Consider the following 16948-nt stretch of genomic DNA (forward strand, 5'->3'; position numbering starts at 1 on the left):
GAAAAATACAAAACAAAACAAAACAAATAAATATAATTACTTTGTACCAAAAGACAAAGCAAATAAGCATAATCACTTTCTCTAATACAACATTATATTCTTGTATTATAAACCAAGCAAATAAACATAATCACTTTCTCTATACACCATTATATTCTTGTATTATAAACCAAGCAAATAAACATAATCACTTTCTCTAATACACCATTATATTCTTGTATTATATTCTTTCTCTAATACACCATTATATTCTTATGAATAGTATTACTTCTTTAAATGTCCCATTAACATAAAGATCATATATTATATTGAATTTTATATATTATTTATATTATTAAATATTACTGTAATTTAACAAAATGGTTTTTTTTTTTAACACACAATTTTTGATAAAATTATAATGTTTCTCTATTTAATTTTTGTTTTTACCTGAAAAATAAATTTAACATCTTTAAAATTTTCAATCACTCAAATCAGGTAAACTTATTAACTTAAAACTACATTTTCAATATTCCTAAGGAAATTTGAGATAAAAATAAAAAACAAAAAATTGGAAAAAAGAGGAAGTAATGTCATTAAATTTGCAAAAACGAAAAGCAAAATACACAAACATAATTACTCGACAATCAAACCATCAACAAATTTCAACTGAGGCTATACCAGTCACGTAAAATGTAATACCAAAATGCATGTACGCACAAAACATGACTTTAATACCCTGATGGTTTTGTGGCCCAAATGGCACATGGTAATAAGCTAGTAGAGTACTCCAGAATATCCCATTTCAGCTAAAAACAAAAGCTGCAGCGCATTATGTATGGAGTGAGCGAAGAACTCCAGCAGCAGCACAATAAAATCTCGCATTAATACGCAATGCAAACCGTCCTTTCATTGTCTGTAAGCCTATGCGTACCCCATGCTCATCTGCCATATGTTCATCCAAAGCCTCCAGCACATAAATCTCCATGGAATACATCGAACCTCTGGCACCGGTCACCTGTAGAAGGTAAGCAAAGATGAACTTGTCTGTTTTATTACATCAATTGGGTTTTCTAGCCAGCTTCGAATACCTATCCTTGACGCAGTCAATCCAGAGATCTGTAATAGTTTAAGTTTGTTATGTTGGCACCACTTTCGTTTTAAGTGTAATTGGATTTCTGGGAAGGTCAAATTTTTCATTTTTAATTCACGCAGTGGAGAGATCTGCGAATAAAACATGTAGTTGCCGGTGATCTTATCCTATAATTGGGCTCCGAACATCCCATATTCGTTGCACCCAATATTCATGTCTCTGCTGTCAACAATTTTTCTGTGAAGTGCTCCGACAGAGGAACATGCCCGGTCCTCAGCGAGCTTGTGGGGCGTACCACAGTGAGAATGTAATCAAAACCAATGAGGACTCGCATCTGGTATCATCCTTTTGAAACTTATGTCACACTCAGGTGGGGCGTATCACAGTGAGAATGGAACCTGGTGGATTGCTTAAAAACACACACACTGTCAACCCCGGCTTATGAACCAAAACCCTATTTGTATTCATTTAGGTTTGGCAACTGTCTTTAGGTTTTCTTGAAATGCTTCCTTTTTAGCTCTATCAGCATTACAATTGACCCAATATCAGGCACCACACTTGATCTGTTTACATTGGCAAGACAACTTTAAAATGATAAATTGATCACGGGCACTTTCTGGCTAAACTGTTAAAGGCAGGGCTTACTCTCCCGCCAAATTTACTCAGTACTTGTGCCCGACCCCAACCTGTTATTCTTGATGGGCGCCCTAACATGCCACTGCTTTTATCACTAAGCTTTGTTTCTGTTACCCACCAAAGTGGGTAACCCCTAGGAGAAATTCCTTCTCCCCATTGGCTAGCGAGCCAGCTAGCAAGCGTATGATGATCCACAGATAACTTTACTTTAAAGCTCCCTACATATGCTCTGGTCAACGCGTTCTCCCATCTAGCATACTTTTTGAAGGTGGGTCATTTGTTGGAAGGTACGATAACCATTTTTGTAATCATGTGCTGTCATTTAATGTTTGGGGCATACTAATATGGATAACAGGCCAAGCTGGATGATTGACCACTCTTGATTGTACCCTTGTTACCATACTTGAGAGATTATCCTTTGACCCTAGTCCATTGTGACCTACCCTGAGGCCCTTTTTCTTCCACAGCTAAGAGGGGCACTAATAGGAGGCACCGATTGATATAGTGTCCCCAAGGTAATCCATCCTTACCACCTTTCAAGTTTCCCTTATGTTCACTTCCATTCTTTGGGTTGATTGTCATGGTCATAGGAATTGAACCTTATGTCCTCATATCTGAGTTAGGGCTCTAAAATTTGCCCTAAGAGGTTGATGCAACTGAAAGAAAGATAAAAGCATATGAAGCTACAAATTAAAGAAAATGAAAAATGCAAAACATGGTTGGGACATTGAATGAGTGCATGGGAAAAAGTCTAGCATGAGCTCTACCCACCTCATTGGCCATCACCCAGTTCCTAAGCATTCCATGCTTTATCTAAATAAAAGAACTTATGGATGTTTCAAGTTTCAACCCCGATGAACGATGCTACATCCTTAAGGGCTATTAAAAAAACATAAAGCGAACTAGTGCACCTAAGCAATGCAAGAAAGAAGGACAAATCCTTAAAGTAAAAGGCATACCAAATGGGTGGAAACAATAGGTTGACGAAAGGGATAGCTCATGCCTCCACAATTGCTCCCTCTTATCATCATTATACTTAAGATGTTGAACCTCCTTCAGCTGGTACCATGGCTAAGGCCATCATCCTTGAAGTCTTTCCCATTCCATGACCACAACTATCACATGCATCTATAGGTTGATGGGTCTACCTATGAAATGTCCTTCCCCTTGGGGGTTGGAAGCACCCGTAATAGGGCTATTTGCATGATCACCCCTGACATAAGTGTGGTAACTTGCTTACAAATCTGGAGCTAAAAAAGACAAGGTTTATGTGAGGTATTTTTGTGCCCCTAACATTGAATATGGTCCACTATGATACTGTAATGTTTTTTTTTTCTCTTAATGCTATTGATCTCACTTGATCTTGAGAGTATGTTTTAGGTGGTTCATCACACATGCAACAAAGATCCCTGGAGGGATGGCTTGGCACCTCTCTAACACAATAAAGAGGACGTCTACCCTAGCTTGGAGAGTACATATGGCACTGTAGCCCCAACCTTTCCCTCTTGAGATGAGCATTGAGCTTTGAGGAGAGTCCACATGGTTGTATGCCCCTTGCTACACTTCCGGATGCTGAAATGTTAAGCTAAGAAGCCAAGGCGTTGGCTTGATTGATGATGTGCCCAGATGGACCCAAAATGTCCCCAGGCTAGCCTTGTACTTATTTGATGGATGTCGCCCTATTCCAAAGCCCAGATGATGAGGGAGACCACTTGAGATGGCTTGGGAGGGCTAGCACACCATGTTTTGATGACAACGCTTGATTCTAGGGCTGCCATGTCACCCATGCATGCCTTAGGAAGGTGACATGAGCCTTCTTGAGAATGGCGGCTTGGTGGAGGAGATGTTACTTGGATATGTACCCATGCATTTTAATGATGTCCCTTGGAGTGAGGAGCACTCTTGGACCCACTTTGTCACTTGCTTGATGGAGATGCCCATTTTTGGAGGATGATGTCATGTTGGAAAGTCTCTCCTCCCACACGTGTGGATGATTTATGATTTATGATATATTTATTATGTTTTATCATTTTGTAAAGCTATCTTGAGGTTGGCTTGTGACCTCGTAGCGTAGTTGAACACTTAAAGCAAATTTTTAGGGCTTTTTGTTGTAAATTAGTGAAAAATGACTTGGTTGCCTCATATAAATAGAGGGAAGTCATTTTCACTTATTCATCATCACATTCTCTTGTCTCTTCTCTTGAGTGCACACTAGTCTTGTCTCTTTTTCTCTCGGACGCAATGGATGAATAGTCATGTGAATTGTTTTGGAGAGCATATTTTTGCATGGAAATACTATCTTTGGATTGATGACGTTATTATTGATCAAATGGTCTAAGTTTATTGTCATTTACTTCCATTTTGCATGCTATTTTTTGAATTAGGGTTTCTATTGCGCCATATTAAAAAGTGCAAAATCTTTCATGAAATCTTGTTTCTACATGTGATGTAAAATTTGTCATTCAAGAATCCATCAAAGGAACTTGTTGCATGCATCCTTTGATTTTAAATCTCCTACTAAAAGAAGTTGTTAGGGTTTCTAAGAGAAGCTATTTAGTCTTCCACCCTCTTCATCCAAGTCTTTCTATCATTGACCTTGCCCTTTTTGATTCCATTGTCCAATTGAATAGAGGCAATAGTCTAGTTGTGGGATCGCATTTTAAAATTTCTCTCTTTTATTGTCTGGTAACTAGGGTTAGGGTTTGGTCTAAATCTACATTTTATAGCAATTTTATATCTGTATGTTATTGTTCTATTGGTAGGAATTGCATTTTAATAAATTTGAGAGGTAAAATATACCATTAATTGCATGTTTTTACCCCAAATCTAGGGCTGCTGTCTTGATATTTATTGCTGTTCTATGCATTTTTTAACTGCTGAAAACTTATAGCTGACCTGTTCCTTGCTTACCTCTTTAATAACTTTCACTCCTTTGTTGATTTCATCATTTATAGACTATTCCTTTGCTGTTATATGTTTTTGCACGCTGTATAGCTCTTATCTTGGCCTCCAAAGTTTTGCCGATACATTCTCCTATAACCATCAGAATTTAATCACCGTTTAACTCTCACTCCTTTGTTGATTTCATCATTTATAGACTATTCCTTTGCTGTTATATGTTTTTGCACGCTGTATAGCTCTTATCTTGGCCTCCAAAGTTTTGCCGATACATTCTACTATAACCATCAGAATTTAATCACCCTTGAACCCTCCTTTATTGAAGACATTTCTAGGTGATTTATCTGCTAACTCCTTAACGAGTCATTTGGCTTGGAACCATAGTCATTTAACCTTTAAGTCTTGTCAGGGAGACTTCCTTTGTGGGGACAACCATAGAACAATAGGAGAGTGGCCACTGAGGTGACAATGGTGGCTATTCTCTTTGTTGCCATAAGACCTAGATTGCCAATTGAGGTTTTGCACTAGGCATGCTAGATTTTGTAGTAATAGTTTTCTTTGACTAAAGATATAATCTTTAAAACCGGTCTCCCTAATCCTCTTATTTTCTAAGTCAATTTGTGTTTTTACCATGCTCCAAATTCCAATATCTGATACACCAATACAGATATCTTAAAAGGCCAAATTCCAATATTTGATAAACCCGGTACATAGTTACAAGATACGGTTGTATTGGTCATTTCGGTGTGAGAATTCAGCTCCAAGTTGGTGTGGCCATATAATGGGAAAAATTCGACTTGATTCGATTCATGAACATCAAATTTTTACAATCTGATTGGGCATACGTTTGACTGAAGAGCAAGAGTAGGGTTGAAATTCTGCAGTGGTTCAGCTCAATTAAAAAAAAAAACTTATTTAAAAATAAAAATAAAAAAACCAAAACATTATGCATTTTTTTGCCGACTTGTAACTCTTGTGTTGCTCGCTCGTTCGAGCCATTAATTTGTCTACTTGCTCAAGTGTTTTTTGTCAGGTGTATATTAGGTTAATGAATGGAGCATATGTCATCAATGTTTCCGTGGTTTTTACTTTTTAAATTGTGAGGAATTTGCATTTCTTTTCAGATTGATAGGATGCATACTCATTTTTTTCATGCTGGAATTTTCCCTTCGAATTTTTTTAATCTTTATTGAATTCAAATTGGTATCCGTATTTTTATATGCTAACTATGATATAGAGAGTGTATAGTTGTCTTTTGAACCATGTTCAAAGGGTAATCCATTTGAATTTACCAATATTATTTTCTATTATTTCATTCTCGGAGCCTGGTCTGTTGAAGTTAGTTTTAAAGTTGCTCATTAGTAAGTTGCTGCACTGTTATTGGAGTTATTACTTTTTATCTCCTATCACGGAGAACCAATCTAGTTGGCTATTTTAGTTGTGTTCTTAGAATTGCCTTCATTGCAATTCGTAGGTCTTCAATATGGTGAAGAAGCATTCATAATCATCCTCTTGAAAATTGTATTTGATGTTAAAAGCCCTAATTCACAAGGCACAACTCGAGGTCTTCAATATGGTGACAAAGCATTCATAATCATCCTCTTGAAAATTGTATTGGATGTTAAAAGCCCTAATTCACAAGGCACAACTCAAGAGGGACTACTAGGACAGTCATTATTGTTATCTAAGCAACTCATCCTCTTCACTTTAAGTTGGCTTAAGGGGTATCCATAGTAGCATTACTAAATCTAATCAACGAGGCACAAGGTGAAGTGAGAGTAGTTTTAGGAAAACAATTTTTTTGGTTTTTTTAGAATATAAAATAGGTGATGGAAGGAAGTAGAGATTGGAGTCAATGTGAATGGAAGGGGGCTTATGGGGTATGGGGTCGAGAAGAAAACCTCTCTTTAAAATTGATCTATTTTATAAGGATTATGATGAAGAGACTAGAGCCAAAGGACAAAATAGTTTCCTATCTAATCAAGATAAACAATGAAGACCAAGGCCCTACAAGAAGGGTTCCTCAAGGGAGCATCTCCACCAACATGATCAACTATAGCTTGATAAGCATACTCAATACCCTTTGTAGGGTTCCTAAATGGATAGACGACAAATAATCAGATAATTACCAAACTGAAGGAGAGGAGTTACCCAAAAATTGTCTTCCTTCCAAGTCGTAAAGTTTAAGGGATGGATCTTTTTAGCTTGTAGAAGGTTTGAGCATTCACAATCAATATCTATGCACCAAATAGAAACTAAGATAGAAGAGCTACATGAATTGACACCAAATCTCACAAAGAAATAACCTTGATACATCATATATGCTCCAAGAAATATATCTCAATTAAGCTCCAAGGAGTGAAAGTTCCAACATTCCAACCATGACTACAAATGAAGGAGGGCCACTCTTTATATAGAGTCTAGCTCAACTTCCTTTACACTAAAATAATAGTTTTTCATGTGAGAACCCTACATCTAGCATAGGAAGGAGGAAATAATCATTTCCTCCAACTAATTATTTGACAATACATAAAATAATGGAGTCAATGCCACATGTACAAGTCTTCAACAAACATATACCCAAGAGAGTGGAATGTCCCCATCGAAAAAGGAAGAAGATGAGTCAAAGGTTCAACATTTAACCTCCAAAGGCTTCCAAGTGGATAGATCCACAACGAACTGTTGGTGTTATTGCTCTAGTGTTGTCCTTGGAAACCTACACTAATATCAACCTATCTATGACCATCACAGTTTGCTCGCTAGTGCAGTGTGCAGGGAGAGAGTACAGGATGATTATGGTAGTGTAAGAAGAGGCAGAAACGGATTAGGCTTGGATGGGGCTCACACAAGTATACTGAGATATTGCAGATGATGCACATGAGTTGCAGAGGTTAAAATCTGTTGAATAGGTGTTGAACAACATAAGGACGAAGCCTGCTAAGGTCTGGCATGAGAAGAGCAATGTTTTTCCTATATTAAGCCCCAACCGCACGAAGGAAGGCCTATCAGGGTGGATAGAAGCCTTCAACTGTATAGATTGAAGCCTATCAGGGCAACTGCAACTGAGATCTCTCTGTTTTGTTAGTGCGGCCACGTTTGTAGGTAAAGAAAAATAAAAACCAAGCACGAATCCATGGTTTCGTCGACAAGAATTTGTGCGTGCAAGAGGAATTGACATAGTCAACAATTACTTTGGTTTATTTACTTGTGGTATCTTGAAAACATTGGTTTTGGCCCGAGGTATTGGGAGGATCGAATGGCTATAAAAGGAAGAATGAGATAGACATTTTAAAGTATGCCTTCGATAAGTTCTTTTGTGAATTGCCTTCCGCAGGTGCGCACATTAGAGAAATTTTGAGGTCTAAAAATGGGCCTCCTAAGGAATATTATAAAATAATAGTGGAAATAATAAAACAAGATTAGATTACATCATCAAATTTTAAAGGGATTAAAGAAAAAAAACTATTTTTTCAACTCATATTTTCAACTTATCTCCCTACGCGTTTACTCAAATCTCGAGCGAGAGCACTCGTTGGATGCAAAATTTAATTCTTCAACTAAGGAGTACCCATGTTGCATATTTTTGATGGACCTTGCTACACAAAAAATGAGAAATACGTAAAAAAATGTGATTGCAATCACGTTTTTCATGTATTTCTTATTTTTCGTGTAGCAGGGTCCACCAAAAGTATGCAACATGGGTACTCCTTGGATGGGAATCAAATTCTGCATCCAGTGAGTACTCCTGCTCGAAATTTGAGTAAAACTGTAGGGAGATAAGTTTAAACACGAGTTGAAAAGTAGTTTTTTTTTATCCTTTTACTTTTTTATTCCAAAAATTGTGAATCATCCCCCATGGTTGACATCAACATCTTGAATCTTATTGGTTATGATAAAGTTGATTTTGGTTGTACATTTTTGTTTTGGGGCCATTTTTGACCTCAAATTTTCTCTAATGAGTAGAAGCATGAAGGAGATTTAGATCTCTTATTGGTTATTATAAAGTTGATTTTGGTTGTACATTTTTGTTTTGAGGCCCATTTTTGACCTCAAAATTTCTCTAATGAGTGGAAGCATGAAGGAGATTTAGATTTCAAGAGATCTGAAGGTATGGAGGAAATGGTAGAGAGTCCAATGGTTGAAGGTATGGAGCAAATGGTAGAGAGTCCAATGGTTAATTGCTTGTGTGCTTATTTGTTTGATTGCAGGTTGAGTAAGTGTCTAATGTAGATCGAACTGATCTAAGAACTATGCATGGTAAAGTTTTTATAATTATGCAGTGACTAATGAATGCTTTGCAGGACTGATTTAGTACAAGGCAAAAATTTATGTGTTTTGGAATGAATGGGAAAATGTTTATAGATGCACTGTTCTTTATGTTTACAGGATAAAGAAGATGTATTGAGATTATGACAATGGATATGTGGCTCAAATAACTTGCTCCTTTTGTAAATTGTCGAAGGTTATGATAGAAAATCAATGAGATTGTCCTTGTATGAATATGCAGAGATAGATGACAGAGGGTATGCAGCTTTGATGTTAGAATGCAGACTTGACTAAATAGACAGAGGGATTTTTCAGTAACTAGTTCTGTCCCTATGCAGAGATCTCTTAGTATCTTGGACAGTTTGATAGTATGTGACTCTTCTCTCAATTATAGTGACAGTGAGACCTTTGATTTGCACTTGTTTTTGAGAATTTGATGCAGAGATCCATAGAGACTTGAATTCGCATGCAGAGAGAGAGGGTTTTGGCAGAATGTCTTTTATGGGCACTTGTTGAACTGTTGACAAAATGATTGTATATTCTCTTGTTGAAACTAGTGAAGCTTTGTTTGACCTCCTAGATTGAGTTTGTTGCTCGAAGACCTATGTGGCAAATGCTTGACTATGGACAGAGTTTTGAGAACATGACTTGAAGAAATGTTTATTTGATGATTGCAAGGTCTAGATCTGTTTTGGTTGCAGAGACCGTTATTTACAGAGACTATATATTGCTGTATGACTTGTTGCAAAGTTTTGATGACTTGTGAAGAGCTAATGTCATAGTTGGTAGTCACATTCTTGATCTATGGTTAACTGAAATAATGACTCATAGATTGTAGAGGCCTGGCAGTATTGCTGTGCTACAATGATTTGCTTATTGGGGCAGAGATAATTTATATTTCGTATGTACTGTTGTTTGTTCTCTTCCTTATGTTGCTGCCTGTATTTTATTTGAAGATAATTGTCCTTTAGGCTTATGAGCATGGCGATGATACTTTGAGAGACTTGATGCTGCATCTTTACAACTTCTTGGTATATGACAATATTTGGTTTTGTATGGTAAAAGTTGCAAGGGTTTGACAGGATTTGCATCTTTACAACTGCTTGGTATATGACAATATTTGGTTTTGTATGGTAAAAGTTGCAAGGGTTTGACAGGATTTGGCTTGACAATTGCCTTGGTATTTAGATTGATGATTTGATGAAGATATAAATGACCAGTATTGGCTTAGATGATTAATATTGTGTATTTTAGAGATGATTCTTGACATGAATTGGCATGGTATGATTAAGCAGTTTTATGGCTTGGTTGATTTGGTATTGATAGTGGTGATTTGACTTAGTATGGCATGACAAAATTGTTGGGAGGGTTTGCTTCAGTGATTCAGTGGTTGCTATTCAGTGATTGGCACTTTGGTATTCAGTATTGGTATTGGCAGTTGTGCATTGGTATATTGGTTTGATCTGGTTGCAGTGGTTTAATTGATGATTGGTCTTTAGGGATTCAGTCTTTGGTATCTTGGTATATGGTTAGTGTGGGTGGTGGCCTGCATGTTTTTTTGATGGTTGATTGAGACAAGTGGATCCAGTGTGAAATATTTTGAAACGTGGTGCACGGAGCTGCTGAGGGTTGGAACCTTCAGTGAGGGAGTCGGAGCTTCCTTTTGGTAGGAGCCAGTAAACTGGGTTGTAGCTCCCTTCTAGTAGGAGCTAGAGAATGAATGGAGGTTGTAGCCTCTTGCAGGTAGGAGCCTGGTTGTTGGCAAGAGTCTGTGCTACTACAAAATGTAAGAAGATTTCTCTTTATAGCGAGTCAGTTATTGATGATATATGATCTATTTATGAGTTGTTGACTCACCCTTGTGCTTTGAAGAATCTAGGATTTACCTTGGGTAACATACTTGGAATGAGGGGAATTGCTTGGTGCTTTCCCTCATGATACATTACTTGGAAAAAAACCGTTCTTTTGAAAAATTAAATAACTAAAAATTGACCTGTGGCCCTAAAAAAAATCCCCAACTGAATCTAGTGATGCAAGAGCATCTATGGGTTTTGGCAAACTTGTGTGGATCAGTAAACACTAAGTTCTTTTTAGTCTTGTGGATTTTTTCTTGGTTTCCATACCCTAATTTTTAGCAACGATAGGGTTCTAGTATTTAGGTCAATGTGTTTTTATCTCTTTGAGTTCGTATTGGAGGTTTGGATATGATGTAAAGAACATCTTTCTTTACCTTACCACCAAATTTCATTTGAAAATATTGAATGTAAGTACCACATATAAATTGAAAACCAATGCATAAGAGTTTCTTGTTTTTGGCGTTGTCTAACTATTATATGTTTTGGAGTTTTTGTTGGAATCCGATGAAATTTTTTTTTGGTCGAATCTTCATTTGTGTTGTTTAAATTGGGTTTTTGACTGCATATATGAATTCAACACCTTTAAAAACCCTTGGGGCACTCGGATTGTGGAGAGTTCACAACTCAAACTTGTGATTCCAACAAATCCTTGCCAAATTCTAGGCAAATTTGACCAAAAAATATGTTGAAAAACCCTCCAAAACACCTAACAGATAGACTAAGGCCTTGCTTTTTCATTAACATGGGTTTAGTATTTTCAACAACACATTTTCAATTCTTGGATTAAAAGTATAAAATTTGGATATGTTGTAAAGGAGATATTCGTCTCTACTTGCGCACAAAACTTCATAAAAAATTTATGGAGTTTAAGGGGCACACCTAAACCCTACATAGAGCATGGAAAAAACTCACGTTATCTTCTCTATGTTTTCTTTTCCAATTTAACTTTGAATATTTGAATCCCGAAGATTGTGTTACATTTGGCATCTTGGGAGGTGATTAATAACTATGTAAAGGTAGGATTAATTAAATAAATGTTTGGGTTACCCCAAGAAATGATGTGACTTAGGAATTGAATAGGTATGGCCTCGTGGTATAACTATTTGAGAACTTAATGTAATTGATCCTTTTCACTCTGAGTCTGGCTTATTTGAGAACTTAATGTAATTGATCCTTTTCACTCTTTGAGTCTGGCTTTTGTAGTATTTGGTTAGTGTGTAGAATCTAGAGTTCTTGAGAGTTGGCTCTATAATGTAATAAGGCTCGAGAGTAGTGGTCTTTGGTTTTAATAAAAATCTATAAAATTAGTTGTTGTTTTGTTGAGTATTGAATTTTTTTTTCGTGTTGGGTGTGTGTTATGGTGCTTATATTGTGTAATTTTGATTTGTAGGGTTTGTGATTGCATTAAGTGTTATTAGAGGAGGATTTTAGTTCCTGCGTTTAGAGTTCTTCCAACATTGTGGTGCTTGCCTTTTGCATTGGTGAAGGTGATTTCAACAGTTGGACATTGTTGAAGAAAGTGACCGGTGGAGGATAGTTCTAGTGAAGGTGAATTTTATGAATGGTAATTGGAGTGAGAATGACTAGGTAAGTCAAAGCAATGCCATCATGAAGAGGTGCAAGCAATTAAGAAATTGAAGACATATGAAGAAGACTAGAAGAATTACAGGCTAGACAACCAACATATGCTAATGAACAATCAAAACCCAAGGTCAAAGCAACATAAAAAAAGAATGGCGGATAACAAAATGACCTAAGAGCACAATTGATTAGACTCCTAATAGATAGAGCTAATGCCAAAATTGAAATTTGTAATTATGATGGTAGTCTTAAGTTTGAGACTCTAATTGACTGGTTAAGTGAAATTGAGAAGTACTTTGAATTTGAGAAAATAAAGGATCCAAATAATGTTAGATTTGTGTTGACAAAGTTGAAAGGTCATGTTGCAGTATGTGGTGGGAATCCTTGTAAAATGATGAGATTAATAATCAGAAAGAATGATTAAAGAAAAGTCTTTTACCTATTCTGTATTAGCAAGTGTTGTATAGACATGCTCAAAATATAAGACAAAGGGACGCATATGTTAGAGAATAATTTGAAGAGTCTTCCAAGATCTCCATAAAATCAGGCATCAAGGAACCAAAATTTCAAAGTTTGGCAAAACATGTTAATGGTTTAAGGTTTCAGATTCAAAGATGAAATGAGCACTCATTATTTTCATATCTTTGATGAAGCATACTAGATTGCATTGAAAGTGGAAGAGAAATTGGTTTGAAGGAAACAAAGTTCTAGAGGAAGAGGCCCTAGATATAGAAGAAAAGTAAATGTTGTATGAGTTTAGTCAAGCCAACACTAGAAAAGACGATGAAGCAAGTAGTAGTTAGAGTTTTTGAGGAGATAGCAATGCTAAAATAGGTAGAGGATTTGACAAGGTAGAGGCACATTATTATGTTCTAAAAATATGGAGTGCAAGGACCCAAGGCATTAGAATGTCCATGGAATTAGAATGAAGGTAGAAAAGGAGAGGCAAGGACACGTGACATAAGCAGATGAATCATTAGTTGTTGGTGATAATGTTGCAGAGATACAGCAAGGGCAAGGAGAAAATCTCATGTTTTGAAGGATTCTACTCAAGCTTGAGAAGAAGATTGTTGAAGAACTTGACCAAAGAAGAGTTTTAAGACAAAGTGAAAAATCCAAGATAAACATTTTGACCTAATTAATAATGGTAGGAGGATTGAAAACTTAGTCTCCAAAGTAGTTATTGAGAATTTGAAATTGTAATGCATTCCTCATCCTAGTACATATAGGGGCATATCGGGGCATCATGGATGTAGAAGGTTCATGAATTTACTTGTCTAGGGCAATGCATATTTAATTTCCAAATGGGTGATTACAAAGACTAGGTACTCTATGATGTTGTTGAAATGGTTGCTTACCATGTGTTACTTTGTAGGCACTTCATAGTGATTAATAATAAAATGATCAATTATAGGTTTCCATTGCCTAGTATGGATGACCTCATATATTGTTTGAGTGGAGCAAATTATTTGCAAGATAGATTTGAAAAGAGGATATCATCAATTAGGATAATGAGAAGAGATGAGTGGAAAACAACATTTAAAACAAAGAATGCTTATATGAGTGTTTGGTTATGGCTTTTGGTTTAACTAATACACCTAACACATTAATGAGACTAATGAATGGAGTTTTGAAACCTTTTTTTGAAACTCTTGTTGTTGTGTATCTTGTTGATATTTTTGATCCTTATAGGGTTTAGAGAAGAGCATTTGTTTCACTTAGATAAAATGTTAGAAAGATTGAAGAGGAAAGGTTGTTGATCAACTTGAATAATTGTTCTTTTTAATAGGAAGAGCTGGTTTATCAAGGTTTTTGGTTTAACACAAGAAAGATAGAAAATGGATGTCAAATGGCCTATTCCTAAGTGCTCTTTTGATGTTAGAAGTTTTCATGGCTTGGTAGGTTCATTTATAAAGTTCCTTTGCGACTTTATAGGGATTTGTGCACCACTAACTAAATGCGTGAAAAAGGGAGTTTTTCAGTGGACAACAATTGCAGAGAAGAGATATGAAATATTGAAGAAGAAAGCGATTGAACAACTAGTGCTAGCGCTTCCTTTCACTAAAGTGTTTCAAGTTCATTATGATGTAAGTGGTTTAATAATTGGAGCAATTTTAAGTCAGTAAGGTAAGTCTCTAGTATTATTTAGGGAAAAAAATAAATGAAGCTAAAAGGAAGTACTTTGTTTATGATAAAAAATCATATGCAATCTTTCAAGCTTTTGAAGAAATGGGGCCACTACGTATTTGTTAGACACATGAAAACGGAAGAGATAGATTAATAAGCATTCGATGCATTTCATTATAATGATGCACATGTAAGTATGGTATTTTGACCCTTGGATTCGTCTTCCAACTTCCAAGAGGCCTTTTAGACTCCCGACACCTATTCATATTCCCTTGCGATTCTTCATATTCCTTCTCAAGTGAATATGACAACTTACCATAACCCTTCAAAGATTAGGTTTCTAACATTCTATTGATTTTTGTAACTATGGTCGGTCTTCATAATGCATATTTTAGCCTCAATGTATTTGTAAGCATGTCCTTCATGCTAGAGACAAAAAGAAAATTATTAAGACATGTTCTTCATGTTTGCCGCAAAAGGAAGAAATTTGAAATTGTAAAAATTGAATTTTTAGGCTCCAAAATGATGAAGTCGGCCTCCTCCTAGTCGAGTCGGCCTAGCCTCTAAAAGGCATCTATTCAGCCCCTCAAGAAGCATATATATAAGTGGCTCGACCTCCTCTTATTGGGCAGTTCACACATCACACATATCTTCTGTTTAACCATGTGAAAGGGATAGGAAAAGAGGAGGAATTAGGAGGTTAAGTGAAGGATGCATTTCTCTCTCAAATGCTGGACCAAACATTTGTTTTTCTCTTAGTGATGAAGTTTGGATCATTGTGGAAACCCTTTGTTGAAGGGTGAAGTTTTGTCTCTATGATAACTGAATTTCTGAAGGGGAATCTATGTGGAAGGATTGATCTCTGTGGATGATAGAAGGCAAACCTAATCTATTCTGTGGGCAGATGACCTGACTAGGAGGATGGACCAGGTTTGACCTAGTTATTGACTAAGATGTATCTTTGTTGAATTGAAGATTTCTCTATTGAAAAGGTTGTTGGGTTTTCCCCATGTGGGTTTTCTTAGGGGATATGTCATCCTTGTTTCTAGCAAACCCTAGTTCATGAAATACATTTCATAATGAACTATGTCCTTGTTTGAAATGAATACTGAGCTATCTGTCTCTATAGGCCTAAAGCCCTAGACCTTTAAAAAGCCGAAATCAATTGCAAAAAGGAACTTCAAAATGAAGGAGCCTTAGAATGCTGAAAATCTTAGAGAGATTCATTAAGGTTTGAAGCCTTAATCCCCCAAAACAAATTCAGAACTTGTCATGGTAGGCTGAGAATCTCAGTCATAGCCTTAGAGGTTTGAAAAATATTTCCAAGTATAAGTTGGTTGCAGGAGGAGCCTATCCCAAGGAATCTGAAGTTCAGAATTAAAAACAATAATCTCTGTCACAACATTGAAGACATAGAAATCTATTGGATTACTTCAGTATATCTGAAATACCTAAGACAATGGAAGAAGCCTGCCTACAATTTTTGTTTGATCTATTCAACCAAGTCTTAATATGTTGCAGTAAGCCGAGGATCTTTAGAAGAACCAAGAGGACTCAGTCATATATCTGAATCCTTAGAGAATAGATTGAGTTGCAGAAGGTCAGATATGTTCAGTGTTTGAGATACCTGGAATAAAAGGGTTGTTCTTCTGTCTTTAAATAATACCACTCTTTGTTTCAATAAATGTTGGAGCTGAATTCTCTTTTGAAGGAGCAACCAAAGGAGGTTTGAAAATCCTCCTTGTTCAAACAATTGAAGTATTGAGGACCAGAAGTCAAGGTATGTATTATTAGTTTTTGGTAGCTTAGACAAGTGTTCTAGTCTCTATTGGTGTTTAAGAGGCTAAGGAACATAGGAGTATAATTATCTCCAAGACCAGAAAAAGTTTCTAAGGAAAATGTCTTAATTAGATTAATTAGTCAATTATTAATTAATTTCCTAAGTCTAACTTAGGAAAAGTGGTTAATTAAATCAAATTAATTGAGACAAATCGATTTTGCTCTAGTTACTTCTAGAAAAGTCATGAGAAGGGGTCAAGATGATCTTAGCCATCGATTGAAGTTAGATTGTGGCCATTGATTCGTTAACGAGAGATTATAAAGAGCAAATCGATGGGGCTTTGGAGATCAATTAGAAGCAGCGAATTGCAGTGAGGGCAAGGGCGCAGTTTGAGCAAGGGAGACACCAACATAAGGGTTTCCATAGAGAAGATTGAGAAGAAAATTTCGGGAGAAATTTTCTCAGTTGATTTCCAGTTTCCAGTGAGAGGAAGGAGGTCGAATTCATCAGCAGAAGAAAGGACGAATCTGGTAGTGTGAGTAGCCAGTTTTCAAGTGCATGTGACAAAGGGGCTCGATTTAGTTTCCAGTTGCCGGATCATTTTCCCGGTACGAGTGCGAGTTGGTTAGATGAGTTGCTAGAGGCAAATTTGCTTGCAGAATCATTTTTCCGGAGGAAGTGCGAGTTATTGGAGCAACTAGTGCTAGTTGCAGGCAACGAGTGCAAGTTGCT

General features: G+C 36.4%; 1 protein-coding gene across 2 annotated transcripts in view; it reads left to right on the forward strand.

Annotated features, from left to right (window-relative positions):
- The first annotated feature begins 782 nt into the window (after positions 1 to 782).
- The window catches only part of LOC149225123 (Acyl-CoA N-acyltransferases (NAT) superfamily protein), an 81256-nt gene continuing 65090 nt past the window's right edge, over positions 783 to 16948 (forward strand). Inside the window, exon 1 of one of the 2 annotated variants that reach the window (XM_089376924.1) lies at positions 783 to 1006. In XM_089376924.1, the coding sequence (XP_089233050.1) occupies positions 874 to 1006 (133 nt within the window). In that variant the 5' untranslated portion in view covers positions 783 to 873. The remainder of the gene's footprint in view (positions 1007 to 16948) is intronic. The other variant, XM_089376923.1, reaches the window with a different exon arrangement.

Source organism: Pinus tabuliformis, chromosome J (assembly GCF_031772625.1).
Source record: "Pinus tabuliformis cultivar Carrire ecotype Pingquan chromosome J, CPIR1, whole genome shotgun sequence".
Classification (NCBI taxonomy): domain Eukaryota; kingdom Viridiplantae; phylum Streptophyta; class Pinopsida; order Pinales; family Pinaceae; genus Pinus; species Pinus tabuliformis.